Genomic DNA, 20346 nt, shown 5'->3' with positions numbered 1-20346 from the left:
ACCTGAGGTGTTTCTGTTTGTGTGGTCCCTCTGCAGGACCGAGCGCTGCCCATCGCCACGAAGAGCGGCGGCGCTCGCACCAGGCTGAGGTTGTGCAACAAGCTGAGCGAAGTCATGCTGCGTCTCAGGATGTACGCTGAAGCGGTGGAGTTTGCTCAGATCGCCGTGGACATCAGTGTCAGTCTGGGTATGTAATCATCACGGATGCCTCTGAACTTCAACAGGCTGCTTCTTGGATCTGGACCAAGAACCATTTATCATCTACCAGCAGCGGTTTGAGGTCCAGGAATGAAGCATTGCTTCCCAAACAGGTACCTGGGAACACGATTTCAGTGTGTCTCAAGTTGTGAGGAGTAAAAATTACCAGTGTTGTCATAGAACTAGCGTTCCCAGTTGGAAACAAAATGATTCCTGCAACCATGAGCTTCACATCGGCAGTCTCCATTACACCAGGATCTAGATCCAGACCTGTGGTTCCTCTACTGACCACAAAGGTCTGGTTAGACTTCACATCCTGACGACTGTACGAGGAATTTTTTTGCTAGTCCTGGTTCCAGCTCCGCTAGTCTTGGTTTCATCTCTGCTAGTCCTGGGTCATCTCTGATAGTCCTGGTTCCAGCTCCGCTAGTCCTGGTTTCATTTATGTTAATCCTGGTTTCAACTCTGCTAGTCCTGGTTTCAGTTCCGCTAGTCTTGGTTTCAGTTCTGCTAGTCTTGGTTCCAGCTCCGCTAGTCCTGGTTTCATTTATGATAGTCCTGGTTTCAGGTATGCTAGTCTTGGTTTCATCTTTATTAGTCCTGGTTCAGCTCCGCTAGTCCTGGTTCAGCTCCGCTAGTCTTCTTTCCAGCTCCCCTAGCCCTGGTTTCACTTTTTTTTTGTAGCAACACTTGAAATTAGGATTTTATGTAAGATTTTATCGGAATTATTATGAAGTAATTTTTATTAGCATCGTAGGTTAGCATAAGCTAAATTAGCCAATCAAAAATGGCTGAATGTCTAAAACTGTGATTGACAGCAGCTGGGCACGTTCCAGTTGGGTTCCAGGTGTGTTTGTTCCCCCCTTTACAACATGGTTTTGTGCAGTACAAGTTAAAGAGACCTGAAGAACACTCCTCTGAAACCTTCAGGTGACGTTGCAGGACACTTGTCCACTTATTCTTACACAGTCTGTAGAAATACATGCTCAACAGATTGATTAATATAGTCTACACAAGGCCGATAAACTGATCAAGTTAAATCAAGGACACTGAGCAGACGGAGCAGATGCCCCTCGTGTGATATTTACATGTGATCTGGGAGATGTCCCGGCAGTCGCAGGTTAACCTGTACAGGTGTATGTGGATGTGCACACAGGTGAGCGTCTGAACGAGCGCGTGGCCTGCCACCGCCTGGCTGCTCTGTTCGTCCACCTCCACCAGCACGAGCTGGCTGAGCACTACTACCTGAAGACGCTGAGCCTCTGTCCCAGCCCTCTGGAGTTCGACGAGGAGACACTGTACTACGTCCGAGTTTACCAGACGCTGGGGGACATCTTGTTCCACGACCTGAAGGTGAGGGGTTTCTGGCTTTGGACGGTAAATCTTCCATGTCACTCTCTGTCTTCACGATGCTCTTGAGGGCACATCTTTCCCGTCTACTCCTCTCTGAACTAACAGAATGGAACCTGACTGTCCTCTAGACGTCTCTGGCTGTACTTCTGATTGTGTTTTCTGTTCGTGGACTCCTGTTTCCTTTGTCCCGCTACCCTCCGTCTTCGTGTACGTGTCTTTGGATAAAAGTGTCCAGTAATGGCTCTTTTCCACTACCACCTACTCAGCTCTACTCAACTCAGCTCGGCTCGACTGGCCTGGTTTCTTTTCCATAACAATTCAGCACCTGGAGCAGAAGTAGGAGGGTTGAAGTGAAGCTGCTGTGACGTATAATTGTGTGATCTAAATGAAGAAGACAACAACACTAAAGATGTCGAACCTGGAGGAGATGATAAATGTGCTGCTGGGTCGGTGGCTTGTGTTCGATATCAACATATCACACATATTAATGGTTAATACCATGCTGGTAAGAACCTAAGGAACCTAAAGAACCTATGTGCATTTTTAATATAAAATACATATGTCACATATATTTATCTTGTTAATATTTTTTTTTTTTGGGGGGGGGGGGGCATCCACTGCTAAACCAGGACGCGGGAACACGCAGGCGCACATCGAGCACTGGAAATCTGTAAAAAGGCCGACGAGCGAACGCGGGTGGTGTGGGCCCCCCTCCCACCCCTGGTGTTGAGTGCATGTGGCTAATGCAATAAAAACAGGGAGGAGGAGGTCAGGGTATCATATTTGACAATGATATCCCCCTCCAAGACGCTAAGTATTCTTGTTAAGTGTATCTATTAAATGTTGAGTGTGCGATGTCTAAGATGTTATTAAAATTGTGGGGCGGGGAGTACCGGGCCACGCGGGACAATGTCCCCCACGCCCCGGACCCCCCCGCCCCCTCGGACCTATGTGTGTATGAGTCGTGTAGGGGGGGCAGGAGGGGGAGCAGAGGCCGAAGCCAGGAGGCTGGGCCAGCAGAGCTGGCCCCAGTAGGCGCCCAGGCTCCCCCGCCGACCATCCAGGTCGACGGGGGCCGGCCCACCGAGCCGGGCCAGGGCCCCACCGCACCCCCGGCTCCGCCAGAGCCCCCAGGCAGAGGGGGAAATGGCACAAGTGGGAAAGCGCAAAACCGAGGCGAGTTGAGTTTTGGGCTGAGTAGGTACTAGTGTAAAAGCGCCACATGTGACCCCACCACCAACGACTCTGAGCCCAGAGACGTCACCTCTGGACGAGATTACCATGGTTGAAGGAGGTTTCCATGGTAACTCTCATCCATGTGGTTCTATCAGGTGTTGATGAACCGGCGGTTCTTGGTGCCTGATGGATCAGAGATCCAGACTCAGAAGGAGAAATATGCTCCAAAGGTTGTGAGGAGCATCGTTGCTAAAGATTTCCATCCGTCCGTCCTTCCCCTCTGCTTCAGGGACGCTGCTTTCATGTGGAACGTCTTCAGAATCACTCGTTTAAGACTCCTCTCTCTCTCTCACTGGTCTGCAGGACCCGTTCGATGCAGCCGGCTACTACCACCTGGCTCTGGCGGCAGCCATGGACCTGGGCAACAAACGATCCCAGCTGCACCTGTGCACCCGCCTCGCCACCATCTACCACAACTTCCTCAGGGACCGTGAGCGCTCCCTGTTCTTCTACCAGAAGGCCCGGGCGTTCGCCGCAGAGCTCAACATCAAAAGGATCAATATCTCGCCCGATCAGCAGCTAGTCGGCAGCCAGCCACATCCGGAGAGGAGTGGACAGTAGGACAGAGGCCGTAGTTGGACGATGGGAGGGTGCACGAACCTTCTTTTCCAAATGCTGATTGGACTACAATATAAATTCACAAGTTTCAGAATGTAAGACTTAATCAGTGATCAATAGAATCTTGATGACTCTGAGTTTACAGGACCTCAGCATGACCCCAGAGGGAGCTGGGCTTAAGAAGAACATCAGCCCTACTTCTGAACAGCTGTTTTAATGTGTTCCTGCAGTCCTGCGTGGAAGCTCAAGTCCAGATCTGATGGACTCTCAGAACCGGTGCTGCAGTTTTTACGTCTGGTTTTGATTAAACAGCTTTTGACTGAAATTAAAGATGAAGCTTCTGGTTTCATGATTCTGCATCAAAATCCAGACGGGCTGCTAGTCCAGATCCTGGCTCACCACATTCCATCTCTGGACCAGCAGTTCCTCTACTGACCACTAGGGTCCCGATCCAGACCTTTCAATTCAATTCAATTCAATTCAATTCAATTCAATTCAATTCAATTCAATTCAATTCAATTTTATTTATATAGCGTCTAATACAACAGAAGTTGTTTTTAAGATCTTTCCAGATATAGAACATGAGCCCTGAGCAATGATTACATAAACATAACATAAACAATGGCAGGTTAAAACTCCCCCAGTGGGAGAAAAACCTTAAAAGGAACCCTGGTTATTAAGACTTGTATTTAGCCACAATTGTTCTCTTATACTAAAATATGTTGTTAGAAACACATAAAATAATCTAATTGCTTTAAAAATCTACAATGTTTATCACATATTTTGACCTGCGGGAGGCGCCATGTTCTACCTGCGCAATGCATTCTGGGGGCGATGACGTAGTTCGGTGATAAGCCGCGTTAGTTTAACTGGGACAGGTATCTAAAACATAGATGAGCAGCACTCTCCCGGCCGTGGAGGCTGACGAGGGAGCCCATAAGACGTCTCGGTTGAGGCAAACTGGATCAAAGTTCTCGTGTGCTGTGATGCACGGGAGATCTGCAAAAATTATCAAAGTCGTGCGCATCTTATCAGTGCATTAAACTATATAATGCAGCGGCACAGCCAGCCGGAATCCTGTACGCACTGTGCATACCCTTTTTTTGAAGGTTTTATTTTTGGTACGTGCTGGGCAAGGCCGGTTTTAGGGGGGGGGCAGGGGTGGGCTATGCCCACCCAAACGTGCGTCCTGCCCACCGGCGTCTCCATCCCGGCGAGAGCGGAGAGCGGAGAGCGGAGAGCGGGTGGCGGTGCGGCGTAGGCTGTGGCGTAGGCTACGGCGTAGACGGCGTAGGCTACGCCGTAGCCTGCATTTTCATCTGTGTTTCTGTTGCGCCGTCACCTGTTTAGCAGTGTTTTCATCTGTTTCTGGGTGTCAAAACAGTGTACGGGGGCTAGCAGGTGCCACCGTCTGACGTCACTACCCAGAATGCATTGCGGTGTAAACAACAATGGCGACCTACGAGTTAAATTATATTTTCAAATTTTATAAAAACGAAGACATCAAAAAGGTTTTTTATATCACATTGTTGTAATTGATACCAACATTTATCTTTTAAGACCTACATGTCTTAATAGCCAGGGTTCCCTTTAAGCCAAACAGTGGCAAGAAAAACTCCCCTTCAGGAGGGAAGAAACCTGATGACAATGACAATCAATGACAATCAAGACAACAATGATGGCTATGAGATACTTATAATTAATAAAAGATGGAAGAGGAGAAGAGAAGGAGGGTGAGGGGCACCGCTCAGTGGATCATGTCGGTGCCCCCCTGCAGCCTAGGCCTATAGCACCATATCTACCACGAAGCTATGCTAACTATTTTAGAGGGAATGCGCATGACGTCACAGATGCGACTTCACAGCGGGTTACGTCCACTGAGTGTCAGAAAGACTGAGTGTCAGAAAGACTGAGTGGCAGTGTAAACTTTCAGTTTGAGCAACTGGAAAACATCTAAAATGGGAAAGAGCTGTTGTGCGATCGACTGTACTCATAGATTTAGCAAGAAATCAGAGTTATCGTTTTTTAAAGACTGCCGAAAAATAAGCTTAAGAGAAACAAATGGATCGCTGCAATTCGCAGAAACAACTAGATTCCAGGCGACGAAACGTGGATTTGCGGTTCCCATTTTGTATCAGGTAATGTTGGATTTTTGGGTAGCTAACGTTAAACGGTCAAATAATAAAGTTTGGTGTCCTCATCACTTTAATTTCTACAACAAATCCTGCCTTGAAGTAAGACGACTAAGTGTCAAGACTTTTGTATGCCTTCAATCTTTTCTTCGTGTATTTCCCCAGCGTAGAAATTAAGGACATATAAATATCAGGAAACTGGATTCGTGGCCAATATTAATGTCCATGGACCACTGGTTCTTGGGATAACTGTACGGGTCACTGTCACGTCCAACTGCCTTTAATTTAAGATGATAATCGGCTGTTATCCCATCTTCTCCACTAGTTGCACTAGTTTGGTTCTACTAGCCCTGGTTTCTGCTGGTCCTGGTTTTGGTTCTACTAGCCCTGGTTTCTGCTGGTCCTGGTTTTGGTTCTACTACCCCTGGTTTCTGCTGGTCCTGGTTTTTGTTCTACTAGCCCTGGTTTATGCCTGGTCCTGGTTTTTGTTCTACTAGTCCTGGTTTATGCCTGGTCCAGGTCCAAGATTAAAGAGGAGGTGCACTGCATGGAGCAACAGGGAGTCATATCAAAGGTGGAGGAGCCCACCGAGTGGTGTGCTCCTATGGTGGTGGTGCCCAAGCGCTCAGGCAGAGGAGTTAGGATATGCACTGACCTCACTGAGCTGAACAAATCAGTGTTGAGAGAGAGGCACCCTCTTCCTTCTGTGGAAAACACGCTGTGACAGCTTGCCGGAGCCAGAGTGTTTTTAAAGCTGGACGCAAATGCTGGATTCTGGCAGATTCCGCTCAGTAAAGAGTCCTGTCTTCTAACCACCTCCATCACTCCGTATGGGCGGTATTGCTACAACCGTCTGTGATTCGGAATCTCATCAGCTCCAGAACACTTCCAGAAGCGCATGCAGCAGATCCTGGAAGGTTTGGATGGAGTTCTGTGTCAGATGGACGACGTGCTCATCTGGGGAGCCACACAGAGTGAGCATGACGAGACTGCGGAGAGCTCTGTCACGGGTGCAGGAGGCAGGTGTGACACTAAATGACAAATGTGAGTTCTCAAAGAGCAGGATAAAGTTTCTGGGCCAGGTTATTCAGGCATCAGGAGTCAGCGCAGCGCCCGACAAAGTGAGTGATGTGAGAGCCATGAAGGAGCCCAGTAACATCAGTGAGGTGAGATGCTTTCTTGGCATGATAAATCACCTGGGGAAATTTCTCCCCCATTTAGCTGAGAAGACCCGCCCACTCAGAGACCTGCTGAGAAAGACAAATATGTGGACATGGGGTCACAACAGCAGCAAGCCTTCGACAGCATAAAGCAAGAACTGACTACTCCTCCCGGGCTTGCGCTGTATGATCCAAACGCTGAAACACTGGTGTCTGCAGACTCGTCATCTTACAGGATGGGCGCTGTTCTCCTACAGCAATGAGATGGGGCAGAGTGGAAACCAGTTGCGTATGCTTCAAGATCTCTCAGCAGCACCGAACAGCGATATGCCCGGATCGAAAAGGAGGCACTGGCCTCCACGTGGGCTTGCGAGAGGTTTTCTGAGTTTTTCATTGGGAAAAGTTTCTTCATCGAGACGGACCACAAGCCTTTGGTTCTGCTACTAGGTTCGAGGAACCTGGATGAACTCCCACCACGCATACAACGGCTTCGCATGCGTCTAATGAGATTTTCTTACAGCATATCTCATGTGGCCGGCAAAGAGATTGCGACCGCAGACGTGCTGTCCAGAGCACCCGTTAATAGCACATCTGAGGGTCTGCAAGAGGAAGAAATCAACTTGTATGCCAACTCTGTCGTGGAAGGGCTGCCAGCGACTGAGAAAAGACTCATCAGGACGATGACGACATAATACGGCAGCTGAAGCTGTACTGTGCAGATGGCTGGCCGGACAAGTTCTCAATCGGAAGAGTGTTCCAACCCTATCTGCCATTTTCAGGTGAGCTCACAGTTCACAACGGCCTGCTGCTCTACGGCTGCAGAATCGTCATTCTGGCATCTCTCAGAGCAGACATGCTGACCAAGTTGCACGAGGGTCACCTCGGCGTGACTAAATGCAGAGCAAGAGCTAAACAGTCAGTGTGGTGGCCGGGCCTCAGCAGAGAGCTGACAAATTTGATAGAGAGCTGTGACACTTGTGCCAGGGAGAGAACAAACCTCAGAGAAACAATGCTGCCCACTGACTTCCCATCGAGGCCATGGTCGACAGTAGGTGCAGACCTGTTTCAGATAGATAATAAACACTATCTAGTCATTGTGGACGATTTCTCCTATATCTTTGCACGCCACGGGATTCCAGAGGTGGTGCGCTCAGATAACGGACCACAGTTTGCATCTAAGCCTTTCAGAAAGTTTGCACTTGACTGGAACTTCAGCCACGTGACATCATGTCCACGCTTTCCGCAGAGCAACGGGGAGGCAGTGCGAGCCGTACGGACAATCAAAAGTCTCCTCAAGAAGTCGAGCGATCCCTATCTCGCCCTCATGGCCTACCGCGCTGCTCCACTAGCTAATGGACGCTGTCCCGCTGAGCTACTCATGGGTAGGAAAATCCGAACGACTGTTCCTGTCATTCCGTCCCAGCTCAACCCATCTTGTGCAGACATGGAGAATCTGAAAAGGTCAGAACAACTTTATAGACAAAAACAACAGCAAAAATACAATCGAAGACACAGATCACATGACTGCCACGACTGCAACCCGGTGACCATGTGTGGGTCAGAGACATGCGTCAGAGAGGCACAGTGGTTTCCCCGGCGGAGACACCAAGGTCCTATGTCATTGAGACGCCCAGAGGCATTCTGCGCAGAAACCGATTCCACCTCTCGCCAACCTCTGTGGCACCTGAAACATTCACCAACGCACCTGACACGTCACTGGAGAACACCGCTCCCAATGCAGTGAGCATGCCTGTCACATCGGAGGTCCCGCAGGACTCTGGGCGACAGACTCCAGAGTATGAGAGACGTTATCCTGCCAGAGTCAGGAAGACTCCGGTGCATTTACAAGACTATGTGAGATGAAAACAGACACTGAGTGACCTTTGGGGCAGAATAATCCCCTCACTTGAGTGAAGGGTTTGGGCAGTCCCTTACACACACACATATACACCATGTCACACACACACTACACACGCACAAAAAAAAAGAGAGAGAGAGAGAGTTTACTGTGGTGTGATATTTTGTGTTGTTAAAAATCTGGAAATATTTGTTGATGAAAAGAGATGTTTATGTTTACAATATGTTTATAGAAGCACTGAGAAAAGGTTCATACCAGTGGTCTCAGAAATAAGCCTATAAGCTCAGTAATAAGCTAAGTGAGAAGTCACAAGTGTTCTTAATTGATAGGATATCATTGTTCTGATAATACTTGAATCTCCAAGGTACTAATAGTTACAGTATGCTTGTGAAAAGAGGAAGACCTTTACATAACAGTTCTCAACATGTTCATTCTTGCGTCTTCCAGGTAAAGTCTCTTAATCAGAAAGGGGGATGTAGTGATGGGCTAATATGCCGGGTAGGAACCCTGGTATAGGTGCTGTGTTGCAGGGGGGGACAATAATAAAGCTGGACTGAAGTGAAATGAGACGACTTGCGGTCGTGTGTTTATATGCCTCCATATAAGGTTTCGGTGTACCTATAAACAACTGAACAGGGGGATCAGGGGTTATGGCCCTGGGGGGGTGTTTGGTCAGGCCAGAACCACCACCGTTCAAAACTAAGGAACCAGTGGTTTGTTCTTTCTTCAGCAGCAGAGCAGCTGTTCAGGTCTGTGGAGCCTGAAGTGACTGAGATGTTCAGCAGCGACAGAAGAAAAGAAAGACCTTGCAGAGCCGCCTGGACTTCCTCGCGTCCTTGTGCCAGACAAGGACTCTTGTGTTCCTGGAGTGACTTCACATAAACACGTCCATAGCTGGCTGACACGCCTCGTCTGTCCACACCAACCTGGGCCCGGCTGGTTCACGAACACATCCACGGCCAACTTCCCTCTCCGAGAGTTGGAGGAGGGGGAGGGGGAGGAGCAGCCATGTTTCAACCAGCTCCACATCTGTGATGAGTTTGCAGGCGGCGGGGAGGGTTTCACTCGTTCATGTCCATCGGAGGAAAACATTCCTCCACACTGACGTCACAGTCCTTCAGGCCGTCGGGGGTTTCCAGCCTTGATTCACTGCTACCAATGTAATAAATCACAATCAGGTTTTATCCATAAAAAACACTGATCAACATTTTAGTGAAGCAAAACAAAAATGAGCAATTCAGGACACTAAACACTAAGAAGAATGAGTCCAGTTTCGTCTCTACTGGTTTCTGCATCAGTGTTGTTAGCAAAGCTCTCTGGGAGAAAACGTGCACAGCAGTCTGAGCTTCGGGTGTTTCAGGTGTTTTTGTGGGGTTTGTAGGGCGCGTCGACCCACTCTACTGAGCCTCTCTGCACTCATGTCTGCTGACATGTTGGTGCTTTTGATGCCACATTTCCTCTGAGGTGTTTGGTTCTTCTTTTTTTTTTTTTTTTTTTTTTTTTTTTAACCTTGTCTGCACACATATTATTGATTGATACCATGACGGTAGAAACCAAAAGTGTATATATGTGCATTATTACTATATGTAATATATACATATATATACGCACACATATGCGTACACATACATAAATATACACATACAAACCCAGTGTTTTTTTTTTTTTTTTTTTTGGGGGGGGAGGGGGTGGGGGGGGGGTGGTGACGACATCCACTGCCAATCCAGGAAGCAGGAACACACAGAGACACACGTCAAGCACTGGAAATCTGCAACAAAAAAACCACAAACAAAGCACGAAACCGGCACGGAGCCATCCAAAACACGAACAGCAATCGACCTAAATCTTGAGATCTGATCGCAGTCTGAGCTAAGCTATCGCTACCGCTACCTAAACCCAAAAACTAAAGAGCCAGCATGCAGGTGAACAAGCCAGTGTGTATGTCTATGTGTGTGTGTGTGTATGTATATGATCATGCATGTGTGTGTGTGTGTGTGTGTGTGTGTGTGTGTGTGTGTGTGTGTGTGTGTGTGTATGCGTGTGACTAAATTACTATATGTGTGTGTGTGTGTGTGTGTGTGTGTGTGTGTGTGTGTGTGTGTGTGTGTGTGTGTAATAAACCAAACAAAGCTCCACCTGAAGTGTATCTATAGTGGGGGAGGGGGGGGAGCAACCCCGCCACCCGTGAGACCAGAGGCCGACAAGGAAGAGCCCGGAACCCAGGCCACCGGCAACCCCACAGAGGGGAGAAGTAGGAGGGAGGCAACCCACCGCCTGCGAGGCCCCCCCCCCCCACCCGGCGGAAAGAAGCAGCCAGGGATCCCGCGGCGGCGGACCGCGACCCAGGCAATCCCCGGCCACCCGGTCCGGGCCGGACACGCGGCCAGGAGGCCCTCACCCTTCAGGCCAGCGACCCCCACCCGGCAGGGGGCCAGCCCGCCCGGAGAGACAGAGCCGCCCCAGCCGCCGACGCGGGCAGGCGCACCCGTCCCCCACGAAAGTGGCCCTCCAAGACCAGAGGGGCGCCCCGCCGTAGAGGCAGCGGGGGGGACCGGAGACGGGCCCGGAGAGAGGGAACCCCCCAACAAGGCGACACCCGCGCAGGCCCGACAACGGAGGGCCCCAGACCCAGGCATCCCATTCATTCATCCATTCACCTATCCGATACCTATACTAATAATAATATAATATACTATACATAATAATACTAATAATAATACTAATAATAATACTAATAATAATAATAATAATAATAATAACCATCTTTGTATAATATAATATTGATAAATTATTAAGTTTTTGATGTCCTGCCAATGGGGGCTCAAATCCTCCATGGCAGGACCCTTCCATACCGCATTCTCACCGACACAGACATACAATCACGCACCGTTTCCCCCTCCCCGGGGGGATCCAGCACCGCCAGAAGGCACCCCAGGCTGCACGGCGGGCCCCGCCAGGCCCGGGTAACCCGACCCACCCGTCCCAGGCCCAGGCCGGTGAGGGAACGCGGGTGATGTGGGACCCCCTCCCGCCCCTTGTGTTGAGTGCATGTGATTAATGCCATAAAAACAGGGAGGAGGGAGGGCCAAGTATCGATTGACACAGACCCCCCCCCCCTCCCGAACTACGTGTCCTTGTCAAATGTATTTATTAAGTGTTGAATGTGCAGTGTCTATTTTGCTGTTAAAACCGTGAGGCGGGGAGTGCCAGGCCCCGCGGGACAGTGCCCCCCACGACCCGGACCCCCCGCCTTTCGCCTATGTGCGTATGAATCGTGTAGGGGGGGCAAGAGGGGGAGCGGAGGCCGAAGCCAGGAAGCAGGACCAGCAAAGCCGGCCCTGATAAGACACCCGCGTCCCCCCACCGGCCGTCCAGTAGACGGGGGCCGGCCCCCGAGCCGGGCAAGGGCCCCACCGTACCTCCAAGGGCGCCCCCGGCGCCGCCGGAGCCCCCAGACGGAGGAGGAAACGGTCCAACATCCTCCCATTCATACTGACAACATAAGACATAGATACCTGGGAATGGTGCCACCCCGCCGTCGCGCCCGCCCGTGCACCCCCCGGTCAGGGGAAGCCCGCTCCCCGGACCCGGCCCCACCCCCCCCCCGAGGCCACCCCGGCGGACACCCCAAGGGTCCCGGAGTCCCCACATCCGCAGGGGCACTTGGCCCCCGCCCAGCGACGGAGGACCAAGGCAGCAATGCCCCCCCAGCGCAGACAGCCACCCCCCACCCAGGCAGGGCCGGGCCCTCCGGGTGGGACCCCCACGTCCACGGCCCCGCCCCCCCCGGGAGGCCCGGAGACGCCCCAGCCACAGCCCCCCGCCCGAGCCCTCCCCAGCCACCCCCCCCCACCGCCATGAGGTAACCCCCCCCACAGGCCCCCAAGGGTGTTTGGTTCTTCAAGCGGCTTCTGCTTCTTGCTTCGCCGTGGCCGTCCGAGTGGATGGTGGTTGTTCTTGACAACTGCTCCTTCACAGCAGTCCGGTGACGCTTCCATAAACATTGTGACATTTAGAAAACTTCAAACCTGCAAACTTTTAAGAGAAAACAGACAAAACAACGTGTTTTTGCTTATGAAGTTCTGTGCGTCGTCTTCACGCAAGGACTTAAAGCCATAGTCCTCAAGAACTTAGAGCAAGAGTTCCCAAGGACTTAAAACAATAGTCCTTAAGGACTTCAAATGATAGTTCTCAAGGACATAGAAAGCAATAGTTCCCAAGGACTTGGAACGATAGTAGAGATGTACAGATAGAAGAGATGTACATCAATTAAGGTAAGAGAAATATGGAACAGTTGTGACAATGACCTAAAAATTTGTAGTTTTATCTACAAGTTCAGGAAAATTTTTAAAGAAAATATTGTAAATAAATATAAAACACTATAACTATAAAGTATATTATCAAAAACATTCTAGAATGTGAAACGTCAATTTTATATTTTGTCTTATTTATTTTTTTGTCTTCTTTATGCATTGTTTGTTTTCACGGATTAATGCCAATGTTTCAGATTTAAGTTGATCACAAGATAAAAAGGGTAGGCACTATAAGCAACGGCTTCAGCTTACACCTTTTCTGCAAAAGCAATGTTTATTTTAACTTTTGACTTAAAACGATAGTTATCAAGGGCTTAGAGCGATACTTCTCAAGGACTGAGAATGGTTGTCCTCTAGGACTTTGAACGATAGTCTGAACACACAGCTGCTGGTGACCTTCTACCGCTCCACCATCCAGAGCCTGCTGACCTGCCGTGACAGTGTGGCACTCCAGCTCTGGAAGTCCTGAACCAGGTCTGTCATGGAAGAGTAGAGAAAGCAGCAAAGGATTAGTGACATCATGTTTTTTGGAAGAAAAACATGAGAACATGGAACTGCTGTATTCATCTGTCAGGACGGGCTACGGAAACCGCACAAACATAATAATCACAGCTTGAAATAAACAAGTAAAGAGGAAAAGCAAAATACAAGAATGATGTGTGACTAGGGTTGACAACTCCCTGAAAAATAAATAAGGGACACCTCATCAACCCGATTGCCTTCACCCTTCCTGGCCTGGAGAATTGTTTTGCCTTTCTTTGTGAGTGAAACTACTTTTTTACTATTTGACTCGATCCTGAATTGAATTAGATGCATATTTTTGAATGCCATGAACACATGGAAAACAAATTATTATCCAGCAATTCACTTTAATACAAAATAACAAAATGAACTGAATAAAATAAGTATCTTTCTTCAACAGAAACCTGTCCTGCTTAACTTAAAATTGTATACATTCATATAAAACAATAGAAAGAAAGCAGAACATCCATTCTGTAATAGTGCACATTTTTAGTGCAATAACAAAAGTGCAAACAGAAAGTCTGTAGAAAACACCGTGGGGTACGGTGTATCCTACAGCCTGAATTATGGTTCCGCGTTACACCAACGCAGAGCCTACGGCGTAGGGTACACGGCGACGCGCGCCATAAAGTGCGTGTCACCGCACCAAATGCTTTTATACGTTTATACGTTCTTTGCCCAAATTTTGATAAACCGATTCCATTCTGAAATTACTTTTTATTTTTTTCTTTATTTTGTTTTTCCTTTCTTTTTTTATATGCTACCTCTTTAGGTTTGGTTTTAATTTTTGTTGTAATGTACTGTGTATTATGTGTCGGACCCCAGGAAGAATAGCTGCAGTTTTGCTGTAACTAATGGGGATCCAAATAAGACTATCTTCAAACGCACCCTCCAGAGACTCTTTTAGTGATGCCACAGAAAGTTCTGTAGTTGTTTTTACATCAGCTTTGGTCTATCAGGCACAACCCACGAGAACAATACACAAAGGTGCCCTAAAAATCCATGATTAAAAAACCACGTCGCTACCATCATTGTCATATACTCAACAAATATGACATTTTAAACTTTGAGAATCTGTTAAAGCACTCAAATGTCTGCTTAATTTTTAAAATTATCCATAATGCTGCAGCTCCCCCCTTGAAAAGATGTGTTACTCTCTGCTCTGAGAAGTCACACGAACAACCAGATCTGTTAAAAGGGGTGAGTGTCGTGGACCCCAACGCAAAACTGCATTTGGGAAGTCATCATTCTCCTGTATTGCAATGACTAAATGGAATACTCTGCTAACTGACATTATTTCATGTACAAGTCCCCACAACTTCTCACATCTGGCCAAGCGTATGTTACTGTCAAGACAAGTGTGTGTATATTTATGAAGTGTGTTGTGTGTGTGTGTGTGTGTGTGTGTGTGTGTGTGTGTTGGGGGGGCAGTCTAGCTTTAAATCTTAGGTACCAACATCTGACAAATCCCATGCTCTGTTGAATCTGCTTCCATGTTTCTATTTATCTATTTTAACTATTGTCTCTTTGCTTTGTTCTGTACGGAAGCGTATTGCATTCACTTGAGAAAAAAAAATGTTTTTCTGAATTAACGAGATAATTATCTCAGAAATCCGAGAAAAGTTTTAATGAAAAAAAAAAAAAATCTGCTCTGTTTTTCTGAATTTTATCGGATTTCTGAGATAATTATCTTGTTAATTCAGAAAAGCAGAACAGATTTTTTTTTCTCAAGTGAATGCAATACGCTTCCGTAGTTCTGCTCTTTTACTTATTTTTTCTTTTTCTATACTAATTTTTATGTACTATTCCATCAACCTGCCCAGGGACTACAGGTGGAAAATAGCAAGCTGCTACAACCTAGCACAATGCATATTCTCTTGTACAAGATGAAATATTGTGCACTGTCCCTGTTTTTAAATAAATAAATTACAAATTACAAATTACAAATTACATGGGCTGGTAAGGGTAAAGGGACAAACACTACTCGCGTTGAGGATAAACGGGCGGCACAAACAAGACACAGGTGGCAACAAGAACAGGGAAACGGGGGCTGAAGGAAGGCAGGGAGGGAAAGACGGACCAAACGTGGAGACAACCAAGAAGAAAAACAACAAAACACAGAACAGATGCAGAAAACACAGTAGACAAACTGAGATGCGAGATCTGCATCGACCTCCAAATGACTGAACACAGAAATCCAATAAAACCACGGACCACAAACTTCTCAGTTTTACAGGACAGTTGGGATTATTAATCCCAGGTTAGATGGCCTGCCATCCCATGAACCTCTCCTTTTCATGTAAACAACAACCAGCAGGATATAAGCAGTTCTTTCTCTATTACCTCAACTGCTTCTTCAAACACTGTCGGAGTCGGAGTGAAGGTGAGGGATGACCGCTGAGACGAGGAGGAGACACCTGGCAGACGAGTGTCCCCGCAGGGGCAATTTTCTCAATTATATAAACAACGGAGTTGGAAACAGGCATTGTGGCATAGAATTGTCAAATTGGTTTCATTCACCGTACGAATTGTTACAGATTACTTTTGTAATATTGTATTTGACCCGGTCTTTGTACGTTTTGACCGTATAGAAAAGTAATTCTTGCCATTGTAAGAATGACATGTGTACCTGCTGTACTCTACTGCCCTTACTTTTTAACAACTTGTGCTTTTTATTATTTTACCTCTTTTCTTATCATTTTATTTCATTTTATTTGTTATTTACTGTTTAATTGTGTCTTGCCGCTTTTAATGTTGATGGAAATCACTTTGAATTACCTTGTGTTGAATTGTGCTATATAAATAAACTTGCCTTGCCTTGCCTCTTCAATCAGAAGCCGCTCTTTATCTGCTTCAGCTACAGGGATTACTCACACCTGTGTTTCATTCCCTTCAAGCACTCCTAATGACCTGCATCTGTGACTGATAACCTGCACAGTTGAAACAAGAAGTTCACATGCTCTGTGCAAAAAGACACATAACATCTTATGTCTCACTGTCTGAAGTTAAATCAGACTAAACTCTTTCAGGTCAGTCAGGATTACCAAAATTATTTCATTTTGCTAAATGCCACAATAATGAGAGAGAGAATTTCATAGAGAAACGTATGTTATTTTATTTGAGGTTCAAAGTTTACATACAGAAAAGGTACTATGTCTTTAAAAAATGTAGGGAAGATGATGTCATGGGTTTGGAAGCTCCTGATAGGTTAACTGACAACATGTGAGTTAATTGAAGGCACACCTGGGGATGTATTTTAAGGCTGCATCTCCAACACTCTGCTTCCTTGTTTGAAATCAAGGAAAAATCAAAAGAAATCAGGCAAAAAATCTATGAGAGAATCATGTAGCTCCACAGGTCTTGTTTTACCATGGGTGCAATTTCCAGACGTTTGAAGGTGCCACGTTCATCTGTTCAAACAATTATATGCACATATACACATCATAGGAATGTCCAGCCATCACACCGCTCAGGTGTGAAGCAGACGGGCTCTGTGTCCCAGAGATGGACACGTTTTGGTCCGAAAAGTGCAGATCAACCCCAGAACAAAAGTTAAAGACCTTGTGAAGATGCTGGATAAGGTTGTAAGAAAGAGTCATTATCCAGAGTGAAAAGTGTCCTGCATTGACATGGGCTGAAAGGTACGGAAGAATATTAGGGCCAGGCAGGAGAAAAAATATTTGAGAGGGGAAGATTCTTTTTTATTGTGCACTTCGAGAAAAAAGTCAAAATGTTGAGATTAATGTTGAAATACACTTTTGAGAAAAAAGTCGAAATTTTGAAATCCAATTTCAAGAATAAAGTCGAAATTTTGCCTTTTTTCTCCACATTTCTACTTTTTTCTCGACATTTCAACTTTTTTCTCGAAGTGAATAATGAAAAAAACAATCTTCCTCCTCTAAAATATTTTTATTTTTCTCCTGCCTGGCCCTAATACTCTTCCGTAGAGAGGCCACTCAGCGAGAGAGAGAGAGAAGTCATTACTCCTAAAGAAACATAAAAAAGTCAGATGACAGTTTGCAAAAAGACGCCAAGACAAAGGCCTTAACTTCAGGAGACATGTCCTTTGGTCTGATGAAACTAAAATGGAGCTGTTTGGCCATAATGACCAAAGTTAAATTTGGAGGAAAAAGGGGGAAGCTTATAGTCCTGAGAACACCATACCAACTGTGAAGCACAGAGGTGGCAGCATCATGTTGTGGGGCTGTTTTTCTCCAGCAGGAACTGGAGCTCTTCATAAAATAGACAGCATCATCAAGAAAGAACTTTACATGGAAATATTAAGGCAACATCTCAAGACATCAGCCAGGAAGCTAAAACCTGGATGCAAATGGGTCTTCCAAATGGACAGTGACAACTAAGCATACTGCCAAAATACTTCAAAAGTGGTTTGAGGACAACAAAGTCAATGTCCTGGGGCCTGTACTACGAAGCGGGATTTGGGGTTAGCGAAGTAACTTCAGGTTTAACCCTGGGTTTTCAGGACTACGACAGTGGTTCACTTCTTACCGGGGTACATCACCATGGTAACTTATGCTGAACAGCTAACCTGCTCCGGAGCAGGTTATGTTCGAGATACAGATCGCCGGGTATAAAAGCACCGCCCACTGACCAATCAGCTCTCTTGGAAAATGGCATGCCCTTTCGAAGAGAATCCAGTGGAGCTCGGTGCGCGGATCGTGAGAGGATCCCTCCGAAGAGAACGCGTATTCAGGGACCCTCCTGTCTTCTTCTTGTCATTTGTTTTTCTGTTTGCTGCAAGTAATGTCAATGCTATTTCATTGTGCTTTTGTATACTGATATCATCCTAAAACAGAGAGTGATAGAAACACTAAAGCCTTGTACTTGTTGTACTTCTAAGATATGAAAGTGAGCCTACTTACTGCTTTGAATTATGTTTTTATATTTATTTTTTATTTGCTCCCATGTGCGTTTCACTCCGCTGGGGTTGCAGCGGAAGGAATGAGGCTACAATTGTCATACACGCCATACGAATACATCTAAGCAACACATGCATTTAACAGAATAGACAACTGTAATTATAGTCAGATCTACTTATGCCCTAATGATGGGGCAGTGATGTTTATATCCCTATGAACTTACGCATACAATCAGCGATCTTTTGCCAGCTGTCTTTCCTGCATTTTGCAGCTGCAACTGTGTTGCTTTTTGCCTGTATTATATGCCTATACTCATCATATTTCCGTAAAATTATTGTTTGCTCTTCGCTACTGAAATAAGCGGCTCTGACAGCGGACTTCTCTGTTAAGTATATTTGACAATATACCAGTTACAAAGCCATGTTGCTGTAACTAAATGACATGATGGGATGATATTATAACGTGCCTGCGCGCACTGTTCTGAGCATGCGCAATAAACGGTCGGAGAAAGAAAAAAGAGTTCAGGATTCTTTTGACCAAAGATGAAGATGTGTGTTTGCCTTTTTGTCGTGATTCCGTGAAGGTAATTTAATTAACCATCTCTGGTAGCTGCTGAAACACAAGACTGCTGCAGAAATGTCTACTGCTACATTCTCCATGCTTGCGATTGGTCATGCGCTGAAAACACCGCCCCTTTTATGTGCACGCGCTCATATCCAGATTGGAGAAACCTGGGTTGATATACCGAGTTGATAACCACCGTCGTGTGACCGCTTAGCGTGATTGCAATTGTCCGGGTTAGTGAATCTGGATAAGGAAAAGATATCCTGGATATGTTGAACTTGCTTCGTAGTACAGGCCCCTGGAGTGGCCATCACAAAGCCCTGATCTGAATCCCATCAAAAATCTGTGGGCAGATCTGAAAAGGCGTGTGCTAGCGAGGCGACCGTGTTTCCCATGTTATTTAAAGACATAGTACTTTTTGTGTATGTTAACTTTTGACATCAAAGAAATCTTTGTCATGAACATTCATACATTTGTCAGAAGCACGTTTTCAAAGAAACAGGAAGTCAAGTGAACCCTGCTCATGGCAGGTGGGGGACTTGTTTCTTTAGATTTCCTCTCTTTCTCCATCCCCCTGGGGTTACTGTGGTCTCCCTGTATGTCCACGGTTCGTGTGTGTGTTGTTTGAGCCAAAATAATTTCACTCATTGCATCACAACACATGGCTTTGGCCACTTTTGGCCCGTTCAATAGTCTGGAGCCTGTGTGAAGAGATGACTTAATGACGTCCCACGTGTTTGTGAAGGTGTGCCAATGCTGCGAGCTATAGGACGGCCTCCCACACCAGCTGACCTCATCTTCTGTTTCAGGTAACAGTAGCTCCTAAAGCTGAAAAAGAAATACTCCAGACCAAACTGCGAGCTTTGATGTGAAGTGGCAGCCGCACGGTGCGGTGGAATGTAGCACGAGCGTCTGACTGAGGTCACCCACGGGGACGAGCGGCTGCCCGCCTCGACACATCCGTCTGTCCCAGACAGAGACGGAAAACTGTGGTCAAGTCAGAAGCTCACGAGTTCTGTTCTGCGTCTGTAAACTGGGTATTACGGTAACTGTGTTTAGACGCTGCTTACACATTAAAAATGACTCTCTTTTTCTTCCAATGACAATAATAATAATAATAATAATAATAATAATAAAGGGGCAATACATTAAACCCCTCCCACAACTTCTTGGCAGTCTGTTGTTGTATTTGAATATACAAGTCTGATAAAACTTCCAATCCTCTTCACATGTCCTACATATCCAGAATGATGTTAAAAGGAACTTCCTATTAACGATACGCAATCTAAGTATGACGCTTATATTTCTTCTGAAGTCACATTATTCAGCGATTATAAGAAAAGTCACTGAGATGAGCAGAATTTTAGAACAAATCAAAAATGCATATGCATTTTTGATATATAGTATATATCCTATATATATTTTAATATATCATATATATTTATTTTATTAATATATATATATATATATATATATATATATATGTGTATGTATGTACGTACGTATGTATGTATGTATGTATGTATGTATGTATGTATGTATGTATGTATGTATGTATGTATGTATGTATGT

General features: G+C 46.2%; 1 protein-coding gene across 2 annotated transcripts in view; it reads left to right on the top strand.

Moving 5' to 3' along the window:
* Positions 1-3675, top strand: part of LOC133420606 (SH3 domain and tetratricopeptide repeat-containing protein 1) — a 37466-nt gene extending 33791 nt beyond the window's left edge. For both annotated transcript variants that reach the window (XM_061710340.1, XM_061710339.1), the window contains exons 16-18: positions 37-187; positions 1355-1551; positions 3091-3675. In XM_061710340.1, coding sequence (XP_061566324.1) covers positions 37-187; positions 1355-1551; positions 3091-3348 — 606 coding nt within the window. In that variant the 3' untranslated portion in view covers positions 3349-3675. The remainder of the gene's footprint in view (positions 1-36; positions 188-1354; positions 1552-3090) is intronic.
* Positions 3676-20346: the final 16671 nt, after the last annotated feature.

Source organism: Cololabis saira, chromosome 20 (genome assembly GCF_033807715.1).
Source record: "Cololabis saira isolate AMF1-May2022 chromosome 20, fColSai1.1, whole genome shotgun sequence".
NCBI lineage: Eukaryota > Metazoa > Chordata > Actinopteri > Beloniformes > Belonidae > Cololabis > Cololabis saira.
Note: the sequence above shows the minus strand (reverse complement) of the source record. Positions and strands in the feature narration are given on the sequence as shown.